At 39.7% G+C, this 21,433-nt stretch overlaps 1 protein-coding gene across 3 annotated transcripts in view; it reads left to right on the top strand.

The window, feature by feature from the left end:
• Positions 1 to 21,433, top strand: part of ntm (neurotrimin) — a 945,217-nt gene that overhangs the window by 849,688 nt on the left and 74,096 nt on the right. For all 3 annotated transcript variants that reach the window (XM_055226833.1, XM_055226834.1, XM_055226832.1), the window contains one exon: positions 19,728 to 19,960. In XM_055226833.1, coding sequence (XP_055082808.1) covers positions 19,728 to 19,960 — 233 coding nt within the window. The remainder of the gene's footprint in view (positions 1 to 19,727; positions 19,961 to 21,433) is intronic.

Below are 21,433 nucleotides of genomic sequence, written 5' to 3'. Positions count from 1 at the left end.
AAGGGAGTGGAGAAGTAAATTGGTAAAAAAGCGAGTATTTGTGCCTATATGGAAGTTCTGTTGGGTTTGAGTGAAGCGCGGTTGTCTCTAGTGTATCTCATATTGTTTCAGTGGAGATGGATCGTTTGTCAAGTTCATAATGCAGACTTATGTTCAGGTGAGGCTTTCTTTCATAAAAGTTTGTTGACAATACGTTGACCTTTTCTGAACTGAAGCTCCTGAGACATAGAAACAAGATAACTGTAAATGTAACCTACTGCTGGGATATCCTCACTGTATTAGTGTTATGCAAAATCAATTTTTTTCTTTCTACCATGTTATAACACTGTCCCCTCGTTGAAAACATACCTGAAGGTTTTAAATGTCATCCATGCATCTTTGAGTAATTTAGTGATCTCTCCCAGGCTCTAATCAAACCCTCCTTAAGGTTAGCTGTAAGATTCTGTACAAGGCTCCGCCCACAAGCCGACATCATCCATACTTCCACATGACAATTCTCCATAAATATAAAAATAACTTGATACAAAACTGTACACAGCAACTTGACAAACCTGATGTGATGTGCAGTAGTTTCATTAGCGGGATGCAAGCTGGTTGTGTTGTGATAGCGCTGTGAAGGTGGAGTGACTTAGAACAGAGAGCAAAGAGAGGGGAGACTCCAAACATCCAAAATGAAAGTGAAACTCATAAAACATTTCAGTACGTTGTTTTGGGTGAATATAGCATTTAAATATGTTGTGTGTTAGCAGTTAATACCCCATAGAAGTAAAATAGCCCCTTTTTAATACCCCGTAGAAGTAATATACACCCCATTTCATACCCCAGAGAAGTAAAATACCCCATCTTTATTGCCCCATAGAAGTAAAATAACCCTTCTTTAATGTTGTTACAATACTTTTTGTACTACTACTAAATACTTTTTCGTATTTCAATCTAGATTTCTATGGAAACTATTTGGTAGAGTTTTGATACCACAGTCATAATAAGAACCACAACTTTTTCAGAATACAGTTTTCAACACAAAATATTACAATGTTCTTACACAGCCTCGAGCAAGAACATTTATTCATGAAAGGTTAGATTCTGTGTCAACTTTTTTCTGTCAGTATCACATTAGTATGTAGTTTTAAAATGTATAGTATCTGGGTATTGTTTTTCTTTCTTCTTTTCTTTTTTTTTTTTTTTTTTTGGACTGACAGAATATAATCTAATCTCTCAAAATGATGTATTGCTAATGTCAAATCACTATTAAAAAAAAAAAAGTACAACAATAGTCGACAGTTTTACAAAACACTGATCAGACAGGGCTGTTTTGTGCTCATCTCTGGGTCCCCCTAGTGTCCGGGAGTTTACGTCTAAAACTGGCTCTGTGCTCAAACCCTGTCCACACTCATAGATCACTCAGGTTTGATGGACGATTGTGAGTGGCAGCTCTGGTCTCGTCTGAGTTGGACTTGTTTGTGAATGTTAATATTTCAGATCCATCATTTAACTGAGACACGGCTCTGCTCTGTCACAGGACTCATCACATTAAAGTTAAATGGAGCTACTTCATATATGCTGTTTGAGCGGATCAGACTTGAGAAGCAGAGGAGAGACACTCTGCAGGCACGTCTGTCCAATTAACTTAAAAAATACCTTGTGCTTGTGTCTGCTATGACACCCTTGGATCATTAAGTCATAATTTGCACATTTTAAATCATAATATTCATCTAACACGACTTAATAAAAGAAATAAGTTAGAAAACTGCTGTGTCCAGTGGGAGCTAACGTTGCCGTAAATGTCATCACAACCCTATGGATATCCGCACATAACACTAGTGAGTAGCTGATTTTATTTTTTCATTTGTACCAAAATAACTATGCAACACTGCCAAATCCTACACTTAACAGATTAAGAAAATAAAACTGAAGAACAAAGTGTGTACGTCATAGTGGGCATGTACTGGTGGAGGTGAAAACGGGGATTGATCGTCAAAATGGCGTCTTGAAAAGGTCTGCTTTAAAAGATTAATGTATAATTAACCATCATTACGGGAACTAGCATTGGTACTCATTGTTTTGAAACCTTATAAATGGTTTAAACCAGGGGTGTCAAACTCAATTTCACCGAGGGCCACATCAGCAAAATGGTTCATCTCAAATTTGCAAAGATATAAAAAATATTTCTGTGTAACTGCGTAACTTCTGATAAATTGACATTCATACATTTAAATTTACCTTGTCGTGGGCCACATAAAATGGCATGGTGGGCCACATTTGGCCCCAGGGCCTTCAGTTTGACACATGTGGTTTAAACTTTTGCTATATTTCAGTCCTTTCAAATATTTTACTTGGGCGCCATGAGAGATATCGGGCATCGGCCAGAATTTCATCGATTGGCACGAATGCTTTCAACTCATGGATGTAAACCTTCAAACACAAACACATGTTCACCAACTTCAGGATCATGTAGAGCAGGTTAATACAAACTTTTTAAGACCAAAATTACAAGTCTGACAGCAGCAGTTACAGAGAGATGGCTGACAGTTTTTTAATGTAAAGTGAATTGGAGCCAGAGTCGATGAAGCCGGAAGTGCGTTCATGCTCACTTCCTATTTGGAACATGGCGGCTAGCATTTTAGCTATGTCCATTTACATATCCAGCCTATGATTTTGACTTGTATTTGTGCAATTATTTCCTAAATCATCTTGACATTCCTTATTAGAAAAGCCTCTCGTCCGTGTGTCTCTCTAAACAGAACCAGTTTGCGAATACCCTTTACTCTCCTGTTCCCACTGCTTGTATCTTTCCTGCAGCCTCTAGCCCTTCACTTTAACATACGACTGCCTCCACATTAATTGGCCCTTTGAGTCCGCACGTCTGGGCTCTATACATCTCTGTTTTATTGGGCGTTTAATATAAGGGCTGATCTGGGGTTCCTGGCGGCCGCTAATCGACATAATAGCTCTCGCAGCCGCCTAGCTTGTCAGCGCTCTTAAAGAAGCTCAACAATAAGATCCAACAATGAGGAGTCCATAGAGTGTGACTGGAGCAGACTGGGGCCCAGCTGACAGCTACATGGCCTTCTCAGACTTTCTACAGCGTTTTCATGTCACCTGTGATAGCGGCGTTTTATCTGTTATGTTCTTGTCTAACTCTTCTGAAATATGTCTAAGAAATATATTGTGTAGAGGCACAAAGTGAGCCGTTTGTGTTTGAAGGCCGTAAACACTGAGGAACCGTGTAGAAGAATGGAAAGAATTTTGAAATGATTCTCGGGATGAAAGTTGTTTGTGAAGCATTCAGTGTTTAGTTTGTTTGGTGTGTGTGTGGATGTGGGTGTTACTTTTTGCAGTGGCACGGCCTTGGTGTGTGGAATGAAAAGAGCAAGGTGTAACTTTTCTGGTTACCGTGGAGATGTTATTGCTTTGGCTGGAATGTTCCGCAGTATGGCACTAAAGATACACTATGTTTGGACACAGCCTCTCAGTCCATGTTTTTTTCTTTTCTGTTTCTTTCTACATGTTATATAGACATCAAATATATGAAGCAAGATGTTTTATTTATGTAGTAAAGGAGAAAAACTGATAAATAACTCACAAAATATTTTTACGACAAAGCAAAGGTTGGCTACTTTAAGGATTTGAATATAATTTTTTTTTTGTATTCCATATATATATATATTCATATATCTGATGTCCTCTGTGTGTATATAAAAATAAAGAAAAAAAAAAACATTGAATGAGAGAGTATGTATATACTTTTGAGTGGTAGTATATCTGTCTTACATTTATTCAAATCTGTATTTAAATTGCTCATAAATACCTTTAAAAAGACTGCGTTCTTAAAGTGAGCCGCCTCTACACAGATCTGACCTGTAACTTGGTCTGCTTGCTTGTCTCCATTTAAATTGATAGGTTTAAATATTGTGGAAATTTGTAGGCAAATAAATAACACATCCACGGAGACGAGCAGATGGGTGACACACCACCAAAAAAGTTACACAGTGGAGCTTTAAACAAAGAAAATAACTGAGACTTGCTGGCTGCTGTTCGGGGTGCACTCCCCAGATGTACACGGTTGCTAATATTAGCTTTTATCACAGGTTAGCAGGAGCAGAAGGTTCTGAATATGCAACAACACAATGAGAATTTCAATTGTAAAGTGGAGTACTGGACATTTACATTAGGGGTCACTACAGCCAGCCAGATGGTGATTTGAGCAGAATTTAGATTTTTTTAATCATTCAGAAGCCCATTGATTACACATTTAAAAGTATAACCCAAATTATCATCCCATGCATCATTTTATATAGAACAAAATAAACAAAGGGGTAAAAAAAAAACATGCGTGAACAGGTTTTCGGAATCATTTGTGCATGCTTAATATATACCAGACCACACATGTAGTCTAAGCTTATGTAACTATGAAGATTTCTGCAGCACTCCCCCATGCTCCCAACACACGACCCCTCCCTGTCCAGTCCTCCCCTCACGAAGCAGCGAGAGCAGAGATAAAAAAACGTCAAAAATAAATTAAAGTTTAGAGAGATCCTACATTGCACAAGACTGACTCCTGTGAGATTTAAGACATGTTATAACGCTGTTACCTCATCAAAAACATACCTGGAGTTGTGTTTTGTTTCATCCACACGCTTTAATATTAGTCTACATGTCCGCAGCTGAAAATGCTCTGTTCCACCTTGTGATGTCATGACATGGTAGGTTTCAAGTTTCAAGTCAAACAGCTCCTTTTACCATTTGTTCAGTAGAGATTGGCATTTTCAGGTCTGAAATGATCCAAATGATTCTAGTGAAGGTGTATGGAGTTTAAAAACACAATAGGGCACTTCTTGTATTACCACATGACATCACAAAGTGTTTTCTGTTTGAGAGAAGAACTCTAAATATGCAGGGTTTGTGTGTTAAATGTGTGAATGAAACAAAACACAATGGCATAACAGCAAAATATGGGCCCTTTAATACATCGTTTTTAGTGAGTATTGATTGATTAATACCCCATAGAAGCATAATACACCCTCTTTAAAAAAACATTCTTCCTCAGTGCACGTGTGATCTAAAATGAGAGAAGTGTGGACAGAATCTTTCCCTCCGCTGACCTACACGCCTGACCAAACCATATTACCGAGGACACACTGCAGTGATGACTTCTACATCTTACACTCGGGCTGTTGGATCAGACCCAGCTAACCCTTCATCATGCCCGTCTAGACTAAATAAATATTTGAGAGAGTCCACTTCAAGACCTCCTCCTCTTCCTCCTCTTCTTCTGCTGCTGCTACTCGGGAGGCTAAATCACCGTCTTAGGAGTTAACTGGTTTGATTCCTCCAGGCCTGTGTGGTTGGGTTAATCGGTTTGGACATATTAAGATGCCATTAGGTTTCTGCTGGATCTAAGGAGGAGACCGGATACTTCTGAACACCCCCGAGAGCCAATTATATCTGTGATGTGATTTGGGTCTGTGTGTGGGTATGTAGAAGCCGATGTGCTAGTTCAGTCGTATAGACAGCAGGGGATCAAACTGAGCAAGTAAAGGGCAACGGATTATATAGAAAATGTACCAAAGTTTTGCCGAGATAAGGTTTTAAAATGCCAAACTTGTTCTTGCCCATAAGCTGTAAGTGCAATATTGTCCTACGCTTATGTTTTGCTGTGGATGTGGGCGGTTGCTGTTTACAGTGGCCCTATAAAAGGTCCACTATAACTGTTCTGGTTACCATGGAGATGTTATTGCTTTGTCTGGAATGTTCCACAGTATGGCACTAAATTTATAAACTTGCACTAAACTTGCTCAAAAATACTGCACTCATACTTTACATTGAAACTTATCGTACATAGATCTGTAGCCTTATAGTTTTACGTGCACAATGTTATTTTGTTTTTATTTCTTTTTATTTTTTAACTCTATTAGTAACGTGTAATTAAATGGTTAGCATTTTATTTGCATTTTTAGCACACCTCCATTTTCAAATTTACTTGTGTAACATTGGTGCTTTAGTTACCAAACCATCCTTTTTATCTGATGGTGGATAATGGGACATAAATAAATATCCAGAAACAGATTTGCAATGTCCCAATTGTCCAAAGTGAAAATTTTGTTCCAACAAATCACAAAACTATGTGAGAATATATCTCAGGTGCTGTTGGTTTAAGAATTTGAAAGACTTTTTTTTTTTTTTTTACTTGTATGTTGTGGCTTATCGGTTGATGTGTTCTGTTATCTCTGAAATCTGTTACATTTCACTTTGATATTGTTTAAACTGAACAATTCATGCAACATGAGGATTGGCAAGCACCATCAATCTATGAACAAACACTGTCCCAATTTTCTGAAGTGACAACAACAACAAGAGAGTTAAAACAACGAGAATAAGAAGAACAATGCTAAGAACAACAAGAACAGGAACGAAAAAAACAACATGAACAACAATTGGAACACCAACATGAGAACTAGCATGCAAAAACAACAAGAACAACAACAATAAGAAAAACGACATGAACAAGAACAACAATATGAACAACAAGAACACCAACATGAACAGGAACAAGTTGGATATGAACAACAGCATGAACAACAAGAACAACAACATTAACACCCACAACAAGAACAACAACATGAAGAACAACAACATGAACACCAAAATGAAGAAAGCCAACATGAACAACAACACGAACAACAACATGAACATCAACATGAACACCAACATGAACACCAACATGAACAGCAACATGAAAAACACCAATATGAACATCAACATGAAGAACAACAACATGAACACCCACAACAAGAACAACAACATGAAGAACAACAACATGAACACCAAAATGAAGAAAGCCAACATGAACATCAACATGAACACCAACATGAACAGCAACATGAAAAACACCAATATGAACATCAACATGAAGAACAACAACATGAACACCCACAACAAGAACAACAACATGAAGAACAACAACATGAACACCAAAATGAAGAAAGCCAACATGAACATCAACATGAACACCAACATGAACAGCAACATGAAAAACACCAATATGAACATCAACATGAAGAACAACAACATGAACATCAACATGAAGAACAACAACATGAACATCAACATGAAGAACAACATGAAGAACAACAACATGAAGAACAACAACATGAACATCAACATGAAGAACAACAACATGAACATCAACATGAAGAACAACAACATGATGGACATCAACATGAAGGACATCAACATGAACAACAACATGAAGAACACCAACATGAAGAACAACAACATGAACATCAACATGAAGAACAACAACATGAAAAACAACAACATGAACATCAACATGAAGAACAACAACATGAAAAACAACAACATGAAGAACAACAACATGAACAGAATACTATAATAATTTACAGTTATATGATCATTAATATTTATTTTTGAGGCTCATTTGACACTTTCACAGACCAGGCTACAGAATAATATTTCATTATAAAGTACATTATCATTTTGAAGTAGCATATTAAAGTATCATGAGCAGCACGGAGCATGTGTGTGCTCTCAGTCTTGTACAAAAGAGTATGGACTGTGGAGTTCGCACCTTCATGTCTTTTTAAATGAGGACAAGTTTGTTGACACAGCAGAGCGTTCTAATGGAGCCAGGATCGCTCTAATGAATGGCCCCATCGCAGTAAGAGCTCATGCTTCATATATCACTGTGATTATGGCCCACATTAACTCAAGTGCTCGCTCTCTCTCTTTCTCCTCTTCTCACTATCTCCCTTGCTCTCTCCATCTTGCTCTCTTTCTCCCTCCTGCCATCTCTCTCTATCTCTCTCTACCTCTCTCTGACTCAGGGTTATGTCACTGCTTGTTTAATAGACACGTAAGTGCTCATTCATGTTTTTGAGGATTAAACAAGTTTACAAGTAATGTTTATTTGATTTATCAGCATTTATGGGTATTTAACACTTTCATCGTGAGTGAGATTCAAGAACCTATCGCGTGTATCAGATAATATTGCTAAAAGTGACCATGGAATAGTACCGTTTCCAAAAATATTGATCTAAAATGACTATGATTTAAATGGGTTCACTGACCACCTGTTCAAAAGTTCAGCACGAATCCACTCCAGCTGGTCTGCTTTTTGTTTTTTTAGTATTACAATGTTGGAGCTGCAGATTAAAATGTACAGTGTTGCTTTTGGGGGAGCTTGTGATATTTGAAATCACCTTGTTTAAAGATGCATTATGGAACTTTTTTGGCGAAGAGTCCAGTTTCCATGGAGTTGTTATTGCTTTGACTGAAATGTTCCAAACTTAACCACCATGCATTTATCCCTTTACATGTTTTTATTGCTTACAAATACTTGCATTCTGATATGAGCAGGGTCACCTCTCCACAGATCTGAACAGTAACTTGGTTTTATAGCTTTAATTGCTTGGCTATATGCACATAGACAGCTTTAATGTCATTTCGAGGGGGACATTCCACACAAAAGAATCATCAACAAACATCAACGAGGAAAGTAGGTGGCAGACCCTCCACACACCAGAAAAAGTTGCATCGTAAACCTTTAAAAAATAAGATAAAATATATAAAATAAGAACAAAGATGTGGACGGGGTATGCATCTCTCAAATTGCAACTTTGTATAAGCTCATAATGAGGGAACACATTTAAAACCTTGTTAAAACCCAAAGAAAGTCTCCTTTAATGTACAATACCAATGACTATGTTCTATAAAATATGGAATAATTCATAATACAACACCTTTTAATATGTATCCCCATCAGTATATACAACAGCATATAAAATCATAGTCTCGCCGTGTCCTTGTAAAGTGAATAAAGCTTTGTAGAAGTTTCTGATCAGCTCCAGTGGGACTGAATGGCCCCTCTGTACTGGCCCCATTACATTTACAGGACCCTGTGTAAAAGGTGCTGTTAATTTGAGTGTGTGCTCTTTACAACAGAGCCCAGTGGACATTAACCTGCTGTAAATGGAGGAACCAGCCACACATGTCAATGCAGAAAACATCACAGCTGCAGCGGCTCCTGGCTCGCACGCACGCACACACACACGCACACACATGCATGCAGACCCACACACACAGGTACAGACAAACACACGCAGACACACAGACAGATGCACGCAAACAGACAGCACATTTCACTGAATCTTGCATTTTAAACGGCCTTAAAACTGACTTAAAACAACCGCTTTATGGATTTTAGTTAGCATGTAGCTGGTTTGCACATAGCTGGTTAGCCTCCGTGATGCCTTTGAACTCCTAATATTAGAATTTTTTCAAAAAGTTTATAGGAAAAATTAAGGGAAAAATGTACTTCCTCAACCTGAGTGATCGTCATTGTTGAGCTCCATAGAAAATATAGATGCCAGGCAGACTTTTACATTATATTTGGGGACAATGTACTGAATTTCATGGCCAAAAGTCGCTAACATGTTTGTACAATGTTCTGTATTGTTGTATTGTCCATCAGGTCTGTAAAGCTGTACATTACTGAAGTGTTGACTCATTCCTTCTCTTTTCTTTTCCATTTGTTTGTCTATTGCTGGTTGGAGAAATTGCAAGCATTCTTTTCTAATGTTGCAGCACAAAAGAAACAAAACACTTACTGTACTTATACTGAGCTGATGTCATCCGCATTCCTTGGGGGTGTGATGCTAACTGTAGGCACTTCTCTGTCTGAATCTTTGTTACTCAAGTTAAGTTGCCTGAGTTTTGTTTTAACACAATCTGACCATAAAGAACTGACTTATCTGAACTACAACAGGTGAGCTGATTTGTACGGTTAAACAAGTCCCTCTCAAATAACATTACAGTCACAAGCTAGCTAGCATTAGCCAACAATTTTTCAGTGAGTCACGCTCACCTTTTGCTGAAAATCTAACTCCTAAACAGGACTATGAACACTAGTATTGATCACAGGCTACGGAAAATGTGCTGTTTAAATCCATTTTGTATTTTTTTGCCTTTTCAGACTATAATAAATTGCATTGTGTAACCATGGTAACTGCTGAATATAGATATAGGCCTGCATGCAGAACAGCCCCAGCGAAAGTTCAAAGGATCAATACATTCTGGAGTGTGTATGTTCATATTTTAATTGTATTTTGTTGTTTTAACACAAAGTACCAACTGAGCTACTGCCACTATTTGTGTTGAGTGTTTGTCCGCTGATCCAAAGGTTAGCAGTTCGAATCCCTCTCGCGACATGAACATCATTGGTTGAGTGATCAGATCCACTGACCCAGAGGTTGGAGGTCTGATTCCAGCTCCCACATATCAATATTGTGGTTGTGTCCTTGGACAAGACACTTAACCCACTTCTGTCTGCGTACACTAGTGTATGAATGTGTGTGAATGGGGGAGTGGTTCTTTGTTTATTAAATAGGAGCAAATGTCACAAAGCGCTTTACACCAATTTGATTTGATTGAGGCTAAGTGCACATAATTACATAATAGTAACTCCTCATTTTCCAATAATATTTGAGTGTATTCAAATTGGACATGGTGAGATTCCTTATTTTAGCCTTAAGTCTGGTACAATGTGATGTAATGTGATGTAATGTAATGCTTATCCCATGCTAAAGCGCTTCTCTCAAACTATACACTTGTTGTAAAGATTGTCAAGCACAGTATAAGCTCTTAATTGGAACATCGTGCTCAGTGTATTTTTAATGACCCTCACAGCTCTCCGTACGTGACGTGCAAAACTCACATTCAGCTCCCTATCGCACGCATCTCCTCCTCGGCTTTTTCCTGCTTTTCACACAATTGACAATTTTCCGGGATTATATGTAGTTTGCCATCTGTGCCGCTGTGATAAGACCTGAACAGTATGTAAAATATGTATCCCTCTGGGGCAGGGGGCCGCTCAGGCAAACACAGCTCTGTAACAAGAACAGATATGAAGTGCAAGGTATAGGGTCTAAGATGCTGCATGCATTATTGTCCTTATAGCCCTGTGCATGTGCTAAAATTAAACTTATAACTAAATAACGCTGGCCAAAGACTATCATCGACTGTATAAAGAAGTGGACTGAGTGAGTGTGACTTCACCCATATCGTTTGCCTCCAGTCAAATGAAGCTCATCGAGGCTAGCAGTTGTACGGGTGAATTTGGAGCCGAGTTCTGTATTTGGAATTTCGACCGTGAGTATCATAGCAACCGAAGACCCAATCCGGAGCGAGGCAGTTGAAGGTAACGCCCCTTCCTGCCTGCACAACTGGTTTAGCAGGGAGTGGGCGTATAGCAGCACTGTCAATGAAACCTGTTGCTAACGCTAGCGGAAGCAACCTCAGGCAAAGAAGGCGCCTGATTTGTCTGTTATTAATGTTCAGATCTTGATTTACTGATACGAAAGCGAAATAAAAACACCAGGACCATGTAGAGTGTGTTAATATGAACATTTTAAGCCCAAAATGACGAGTCTGACAGCAGCAGTTACAGAGAGAGGGGCGACAGTTTTTCAATAGAAAGTGAATTGGAGCCAGAGTCGATGGAGCTGGAAGTACGCCCATGATCACTTCCTATACGGAACGTGATGGCTAGCAGGTTAGCCATATCCATTTATATATACAGTCTATGGTTGTTGTGCATGTGTGTTTATAATGGCACTGATTAAAAGCTGATCTTTTTTGTGTTCAAATTTTCTGATAAACCGTATTACCCAGCCTTACTGTTAACATTATCTTTCCTACACAGCTCTCACGATAATGCTGTTCTAATCCGTGACTTGTATTAGCGGAAATTGACATTGAAAAGGAAAAAAAAAACATAAAAAAGTTTTAAACAAACCCAGGAGCATTGAAATAATTACCGTTAAACTAATACAGGAATGTAAACACAGAAACTTCTGCTACTTTGAAATGCTGCTGAAAAGAGGCAGAGTTGGTTCGGACAGCAGGGGGAGCAGTAAGCAGCAGGACCTGTGTTTTTGATCATGTTTAGTACATTTTTCAATATGATTACATTTCGCTGACAGTTAGCGTATTGAAAAATGCACTAAACATGGTCATTGTGTGTGTCTTTACAAAAACAAAAGCATTTAAATGTTTGAAACTCTGCCAAACCTGAGTTCGTTCTGCTTTGCTGGCAGTTTGAGACACACAAAACAATCATTGGCGTTTTCTGTTTGCACTGCTCACTCTGCACTTTTTACACGCTCTGCTCTTTCACCACCGGCACTTTTGAAACAGCCCAGATAAAAAAAAAATAAAAATCAACACCAGATTTTTTGTAAATTCATCAGGCCGGGATAAGGTTGTATTTGCTTATTTACATACTTACATTATTTTTAGCTTGACTTTTGCCTTACCCTTTTGGCAAACCATGTCCAAGAATCATTTTATTGTATTTACAACTCCTCTGCTCCTACTTAGCAGCTGTCTCTCCAGTAAATTATTCATATTTTAGAAGTAAAAAACATAACGCTCTCACTTTAAAATGTTATGTTCTGAGAGAGTAAACTGTTCTATATTTCTCTGATAATACCCATCATCTTTATAGAACAAATCGCTAAGTTAGGGGTCAGTAGAGTTGCCAAAAGTATCCTCATGTAAGAGTACTGTTCAACTTTTCTAATGGAAGGGCCCCCACGTCCGTGAAGACAAGCAGGTAGCGCCACCAGACCAAGTTACGGGTCAGATCTGTGGAGAAGTGACCCAGTTCGCAGTAAGAATCTATGATCTTCAAGGCAGTAAATACACCTGTAGCTGAATAAATTAGCGATGGGACTTTTGGCTCTTTTATGTGATTGGAATCTTTTGGAACTGTTCAAAAGACTGGCTTGTTATATTTATATCTATGACAGAAGCCAATGTGAGAACTCATTTAACTACAAACTAATCACAGAGAGAATCAACCAAGGCTCAGATGTGTTTAAAATGGTTCAAACGGAGAGTGGGAGTGAGTTTACCCTTTGGAATTATGAAGATTGAAATAAAACTTTCCACTACAGTTTTAACAATAAAAAAACAAACATCTTATCATGATCCTAGATATGTTTTGTTTTTTTGTTTTTTTCTTGCATCGCCTGCTCTGCTTCTGTTCTGATTCTTATGTTGGTTCAGCTTTGATCAGGGTAAAAATGCATAAAAACTACAAAAAAAGATTCAAAACTGGAAGGATTCCTTAAGGAAGAGCCAACTTGTTCATGAACCTCACATCACTAGAAGGTAATGCCATAATGTGGAATCTGCTCAGACAAAGGAAGAACATCTCACTAATCAAGAGAAACACATTAAAACATGATAGGTAATAGATCTAAACAACATTGCAAACTTGTGAACTCAACACTTGAACACTGTGACTGTAAAAATACCATCTGTGTTCTTTAAGTGTTAGCTACTTGAATGATGAGGAAAAGTTTGCATAATGAGCAGCGTTATGTTAGCAGGGGCGCACTCATACTGTTCCTTTATGAACAATGTGCTTCCGTCCAGAAAACAGAGCCCCCTAGAGGTATTGTCCCGTGTTACCAGGCAACCTCCACTTAAACGCTCATTATAACAGCGCTGCCCTGTGGATTACTTTGTGTCTCTGGTTCAAAGATATTTGAAAGAGGAAGTGAAGGCGGAACATTTGAATTATTTTTTTTTAAGGTTAACTTTAGGTTAAATTGCATAGAAAATCCTTGTTCATTTTAAAGTGAATTCAACTTCTGATGCCAAACCAGAGACTGTATAAAAAGTGGACTAAAAGTGTTCAGCTCCAGTCAAATGAAGCTCAGTTATAGGGGCCAATTTGGAGCAGAGTTTCATATCTGGAAATCCAACTGCGAGTATCATAGCAACCAAAGAGCCAATCTGGAGCGAGGGTGTTGAAGGTAACGCCTCTTCCGCTTTCCAATGCTTTTATTCAAACCTGTTGCTAATGCTAGAAGGAGCAACCTTGAGGAAAGAAGGCAGCTGATTTGTCTGTTATTAATGTTCATATCTTGAGTTACACTAGCAAAAATAACTAAATACCAGGATCACAAAGAGCGGGTTAATATGAACATTTTAAGGCCAGAATGACGAGCCTGACAGCAGCAGTTACAAAAAGAGAGGTGACAGCTTTTCAATGTAAAGTGAATTGGAGCCAGAGTCGATGGAGCAGGAAGTGCGCCCAAGCCCACTTCCTGTTTGGACATAGCTAACCTGCTAGCCACAGCGTTCAATTTATATATACATTCTAAGTGCCAAAACTATTAATACTGTTGTTGTTGTGTTCTTGGGCAAGACTCTGGTGACTGCACTTTGTCCCGGGGGCTGCGGGATTAATCACAATCGAATCAAAATCATACTTTCAATGGACGCAGTTAGCAAATCATAAAGGCTGCAGTTTTTGAAGTACTATCATTTCCTCCACAAACAACAAAATAAATGTGGATTTTCTTATATACTGTGCACATACAGTATAATTCACTTAACTTAAAAGAATAGAGGTAGAAAGTCAACTGCAACTGAAACTTAAAACCATATACTTTAGAATGAAATAAGATATCCATTTTCTTTCTCTTATCCGGGGCCGGGTGACGGGGGCAGCAATCTAAGCAGGGGCTCCCAGACTTCCCTCACCCCAGACACTTTCTCGAGCTCCTGCGATGGGACCCCAAGGCATTCCCAGGCCAGTTGAAAGTCCCTCCAGTGTGTCCTAGGTCTTCCCCATTGGGAGATAAGATATTCAGATAGATGTAAGGCAGTGTCCACTTGCCATCTGAGCAGAACTGAAGAAGTGTCTTGGACGAGCAGCGAAACGTCTTCACTCTAATTTTGTCCACTTGATAGAATTGAATTTTTCTTGGAGCCTGGAGATAAGATCTGTTTTATGCCATGCTGTGAAACGTTATTGCCAAAGTAACAAAAGCCATGGAAACAAGCAGGGAGAGGCCAAATAAGAGTCACGTCTGTGGAAATGCAAATCCAACATGTTTTTTTCACAAAAAGAATAAACGCATCCATAATGAAAATAACAAGCTTTTATTTTAGTGATTTTTTGGGGGAAAAAGTTACATATTATGGCTTTAAATACATGCCGCTCCAAAGCTAAGTGTACAAAAACATGTCTGACAGCTAATAGCACATTTAAAGATTGCATTACAGGTCTATCCTTTTTTTTCTCTACCTCTGGTCCTGCTGCCTCTCCATTCACTGTTGTTTTATCCTGTTCCAAATTTCCCTGCGCTGATCAGATATGACCGTTCCAGCTGGCATTCCGAACGCTCTCCTCAAACGTCAGGCTTTAGCGGTGTTTTTCTGCCCCGTGGATCACGTTTATGGCTTGGAAAAATGCATTTACGATGGCGCTTATAAATGAAAGGCCGTTTTCTATGTGCTCGGTCATAGTAAATTGATAACCTGCCGTCTACCGGACCCTGCGATCCATTATGTTTGAAAGCTACTGCTCGGCGTATTGATCACACACGTACACACACACATACACACGCGCTTAGCTAGCGTGTCGTTGAGCGTGTGGGTCTCTATCGCGCTGCGCCGGGGAATGCCCGGAGGATGCCATTGACCCCAGTCCTGGCAGTGAAGTGGAAGTGACTGATGTGGTAACAAAAGCTTTGACAGCGTAAATGGAGCTGAGAGGGAGCTGTGAGTCTGTGCACTGCATGGGCCCAAAGCAGAGAACGCACAAATGAACAAAAGTGTCATTTAACCCAATGACGACACGTGAAATTAGACTCATGTTTTGGTCTTTTTGTCACAAGGAAGGAATAGGAGCTTCAGTATTATATCATCACTGCATAGCATCTCAAACATGCGGAGATTGTTTTAACAGGTCCTATATTATGCAAAATTTACTCTTTTGATTTTATAATTCTGTTACCTCATCAAAAACATTCCTGGAGTTGTGTTTTGTTTTATTCACACATGTTTGAGTAACTCTTTATTAGTCTGTCTACATCTCCAAAACTCATGCAGCAGAGAGTCATGAAATGGTATTTTTCAAGTTAACAGCTCGTTTTATCTTTAGTTCAGTAGAGATTTGCAGTTCCAGGGTTGAAATCATCCAAATGATTCTAGTGAAGGGGTGTGGAGTGGACACAGAGTGGAGCACTTCCTGTTTTAGCAGATGACATCACAAGGTGGTTTTTCTGTTTGAGAGAAGAACTCAGCCTAAATTTACAGGGTTTGTGTTAAACATGTGTTAATGAAACAAAACACAACTCCAGGTCTGTTTGTGATGAGGAAACAACATTATAACAGATCAGACATAGTGTAATATGGGCCCTTTAAATAACATTTACATTCATTAAAGGAACTGTAACTTGGCCTGGGGGCATCATCTGCTTGTTTCCACGGAAATTACCCAAATAAATGATAGTCAACTGTTGAAAATATAATGGCTGATTATAACCAAAATAATAAAATTCTGAGTTGAATATGTCAGCATTATTCATGCTAATGATGTAGCTATCTATGCGGGTCAGAGTGATGAAACATTAGCACTGTTGCTAATTGCTAACACACTCTGTAACACTTCTGGTGGAGGGTCTGCAATCTGCTTGTTTCCATGGTGATGTTATTGCTTTGTTTCACAGTATGGCAGTGAACTTATGTAACTTACATTAATTCAGCTGCAGATTTTTACATTACCAAAAAAGCATGTATTCTTACAATGATCCACCTCACCTCTCCACAGATCTGGAACTTCCTTGTTTCTGTGGAAGTAGACTATACTATAGGCTATACTGCGCAGCATTTGAAACTAAATTTTAATATCTCCATGGAAACAGCCTTCCACCAGAAAAGTTACATAGCAAACCCCTGACAATTCAAACCAAAATATTCTCTCTTGCGAATGGTGAAATGTCTTTAACATTTTGTATATGAACAGCAGGTTGAAACCATAGCCTGTATAAAGAAGTGGACTAGATTGTGGCGGCTAGGAGGTTAGCTACATCCATGTATATATACAGTTAAAACCCATAAACAGTGCTTGTCTGTGAAGTCTCTTACATCACTTCTGTCTGGTAACAACAACTCCACCGTCTCCACAGAGTTAGTTCTCATTATTGTTCTGATGTCCATTTAACTGTCTGCAGAAAACACTTATAATAATGTGATAATGATAATGCAGTGTGGACTTGGGCTGCTCTTTCTCGTCCGTTCCCACCTGTCCCAAAGTGTGAACAGTTAAAGCGCCTGCCCTGCTTCTAAACCAACAGTAGAACAAGGCCACAGAGACTCAGACAAACCCACATGATGAAGAGGCATTGGCACACTGCAGCCCGTCCATGCCAACACACATTTCATTTGGAAATCTCATTGTGATTTCTTCTGGCGCTACTTCTTTTTCTTCACAATCTGATCCAAATATGTTGCCATGGAGAAGGTCAAAGTTCACCTACCTTGGCACCAGTATCGAAGCAGCATTTCGTGAGTTGGTGAAAGGTGCTGTACCAAAATGTCTTCAAGGCACAAAAATAAATAAATTTAAAAAGCTACCAAAACTATAATTGCCATCTTAGACTACCCAATAATCCTGAGTTGAAAATGGTAGCATTACATAAACTGAAACTCCTGAATTCCTGAAATCCATGGGGTTTCACAGTGATGAAAATCAAGCACAGTCACCATAGTAATTAACAATTCATACACAGTCCTTAAAATATTGTGTGTGTGTGTGTGCGTTTGTGTGCAACAGGGGCGAGAGTAGCACAGTTGGTAGAGCGTTTGACCACAGACCACTCGCAGTTCGAATCCCGATCGCAACATAAACATCATTATTGAGCGGTTAGATCCACTGACCCATAGGTTGGTGGTGCGATTCCAGCCCCCACAGATGAATGCTGTCATTGTGTCCTTGGGCAAGACACTTGAGCGTACACTGGTGTATAAGTGGGAGAGTGGTTCCTTGATGTGAAGTGATTTGAGCGCTTTGAAGGTGGAAAAGCAATATATATAAAAATGTGACCACTTACCATGTGTTGGCATAGATATCAAAGCAATATTGTGTGATTTGGTGAAAATGCATTTTAAAAGACACCTGTTGAAAATATCCATCCATTCATTTTCTTACGCTTATCCGGGGCCGGGTTGCGAGGGCAGCAGTCTAAGCAGGGACTCCCAGACTTCCCTCGCCCCAGACACGTCCTCCAGCTCCTCCTGTGGGACCCCAAGGCGTTCCCAGGCCAGCCGAGAGAGATAATCCCTCCAGCGTATCCTTGGTCTTCCCTGGCGCTGATGTTCCTGGGCTATTCCCCACCGGGAGGAGTCCCCCGCCCCCCAATGAAAATATATACAAAAATAATCTTTGAAGATGTCAGCATTACATAATCACTCGTGTAAATCGTTGTGGTAATTAACAACTGAAAACGTCGTCAACATGTGCCTTATGAACAAAAGTAGAACCCCATGAACAGCGCTCCTTTGATAACAAATATGCGTTTTTCATTTTTTTTATGCATACAGAAAATGTGTCGCCATGGAGAAGGTCAAAGTTCACCCACCCTGGTATGGATATCAAAGCGCCATTTTGTGATTTGTGTTGTAATTGCGACAGTGCGCAGCGGTTGGTTTGGAGCTCATTGTCTCAATCAAGCTTTGAATGTCACAAAAGCAACTGTGTGGGTAGATGAACAAAAGCATCGCGGAGCCCATTTGCATATGTACAATAAGTCTGGTTTTGCAGCGTGTGGGGAAATATTCGATAAATCAGAACGCGGTGATTGCTAATAGCTCGGATGCAGACGGCGCGTTTGTTTTTACAGATGATGTACGGCCATATTGGTTTGGAAAATAAACACCTTCGAGAAAGTTTGAGTATTATTTTTCAAGCATAATACAATTTTCTTGTCAATGGCTGAAATGAATGTGATGGAGCGCTGTTTCTCATTATTAACCATGCAGCATTAACCACTGTCCAGAGTGCAGGTTTCCAAGGGTGACAGTGACTCAGTTAGTAGAGCGTTTACCCACTGATCTGAAGTTTGATCTGAGGTGTGTTAGTTTCAGTGAATTAGCTCCTCGCTCCAGACAGATATAAGGCAGTGTCCATCAGTAATCTGACCAGAACTGAAGAAGCGACTTGGATGAGCAGCCAAACATCTTCACTCCTATAACTTTTTGTCCAGTTGACAGATTTGAATTTTTCTTTTACTGCTGATCTGAAGGTTGGCAGTTTGAAATCCACTCTCAACATAAACATTGGTTTAGGTTCATGAGGCAAGATACAAAGCAGCAGATGAAGAAGATGTTAACTGGCAAAGAATATTGTCATGTTTTGTTTTGTTTTTTAATAGTGACAGTGTAGATGGTCCAAACATGGGGATGTCCCTGCTTGTGAACAAGTCTCTCCATGGCCTAGAACCAAAGTACATCTCCCACATGTTAGTGCCACATGAACCATCTCACACTCTGAGGACTTCAGATGTGAGACAGTTTGACAATTATAACCAGGCTCTAAACGGTGCTGTTTAGCTGAAAAGTTTTTATTCCACACTCTTCTCTTTTAATGTTAATTTTATGTTGATTATTTGTGATTATTTATGTTTTGATGTGTTGTATTGTGATTTTAATGTCTTTCTTATTCTGTAAATCACTTTGAATTACTATGTGTACAAATGGTGCTATACTGTACAACTAAACTTGCCTTGCGTTGCTTTACCTTGGCTTGCTACATGCAGTTTCTTTAAGGCTGCAAATTCACAGGCCTGTCAAGGTCTAAAAATTTCCTTTAGTTGGTTTCTTATTCTCATGGCTCTTTTCTCTCTTCCCAGGTGCGAGCAGGGAGATGTGGTGACCCACACAGCATGGCTGAACCGCTCCAGTATCCTGTTTGCGGGGGAGGACAAGTGGTCTGTGGACCCCAGAGTCAGTCTGGTCACTCTGAACCAGGAAGAATTCACCATAAAGATCGATAACGTGGAGATGACCGACGAAGGCCAATACGTGTGCGCTGTTCAGACCAGCCGGAGACCAAGGACCACCTCAGTGCATATCCTCGTCCAAGGTAAGACGCCAAAGAAGTCTATTGATGTGGTATAGTGTTGGCACATTACATACTACAGGATAAATACACCGCCAGTCAAAGGCTGGGACACACCGTCTCATTCAGTAGTAAAAGCCAAAAGTAAAATCTGCCAACTGGACAAAAAGTTGAAGTCGTAGTTGTTTTTTGTCCAGTTGACAGATTTTACTTTTGGCTTTTACTATGGATACGACCTAGACAACTGAGGGATTACACAGATATCCCCTCATTCAGTGTCATTTTTTTTTCTTTTCTTTATTTGTACTACCTCCTAGATAGAAAAAGTTGTAGGAGTGAAGATGTTTGGCTGCTCACCCAAGCCACTTCTTCAGTCAGATTGCCAGTGGACACTGTCTTATATCTGTCTGAAGAGAGGAGCTAACTACACTGAAACTGAAAACAGAACTTCTTTTTTTTTCTTTTTTTACATTTTATATATTCAAATCCTCAAAGTAGCCATCCTATGCTTTGTTGCCTTGTTTTGCCTCTAGTTTAGAGCCTTACAAACATGTTCTGAAATTCACTTCAGTTTTGAGTCTCCTCTCAAAGGTTAACACTCCTGGAGTTGTTTGCAGTGTGCACTCTGAACAGAATCCTACATTTCAACGTATCACAAATCGAATCATAAATTCAATATTTTTTTTATTTTTTATTTTTTTCCCCTCACAATGCTGTGTCTCTGTACTGTCCTTCTGCCCCTGCCCCCCCAGCATTTAGTCCATGTACCTGCATATGTACACTTTTCTCTTTCTGTGTCTGTCTCTCAGCTGTCCCTCTGTCCTGTGTACGTATTTGTGTCCCTTCTCTCTCTCACTCTCTGTCCCCCCATCTCACTCCCCCTGTCTTTTTCTCTTTCTTTCCCTCTTTCTCTCCCTCTCTGTCCCTTTATGCTATGTCCATGTGTGATTTCTCCCTCTCTCTCTCTCTTTCTGTCTCTTCCTCTCTCTTATTCCCTCTTTCTTTCCCCCTCTGTCTCTCTATATATCAGTGTGTTTTGTATCCCTGTATACATATATATACAGTATCCCTGTGTGTACATCTCAGAGTGTGCGGTGGAGCGCGTGACGAGGTGATGGATGTCGGTGTTATTCCTGAGCGCAGCACACGAGGGCATAAGTGAACAAAGCTGAGCATGTGCTCAAGCTCATTTCCTCATTCACTGCTCCACTGGAGCCATTAGCGTCTAAGTGCCTTGCTCAAGGAGCGCGGGAAGGGAGGGGTGTTGCTCTTCCACTCCGTTAGGTGGGGTTAATGGGGAATAGCAGATGTTGGGATCCTGAGACTGGCTGCTGTGTGTGAGGGGAGGAGGAGGGCTACAGTGTGTGTATGAAGCCTAATGACACAGAAAATACTGCTCATTTCATATGCACAAGGTCTGAGCGCAGAGCAGGAGGGAGAGTACCCACGCTGTAATAGGAGCACAGAGCAACAGGAAGAGTACCTGCGCTGTAATGG

The sequence above is a fragment of the Periophthalmus magnuspinnatus genome, chromosome 14, assembly GCF_009829125.3.
Source record: "Periophthalmus magnuspinnatus isolate fPerMag1 chromosome 14, fPerMag1.2.pri, whole genome shotgun sequence".
NCBI classification, from domain to species: domain Eukaryota; kingdom Metazoa; phylum Chordata; class Actinopteri; order Gobiiformes; family Gobiidae; genus Periophthalmus; species Periophthalmus magnuspinnatus.
The sequence above is the reverse complement of the archived record's forward strand: the minus strand, read 5'-3'. Positions and strand labels throughout refer to the sequence as shown.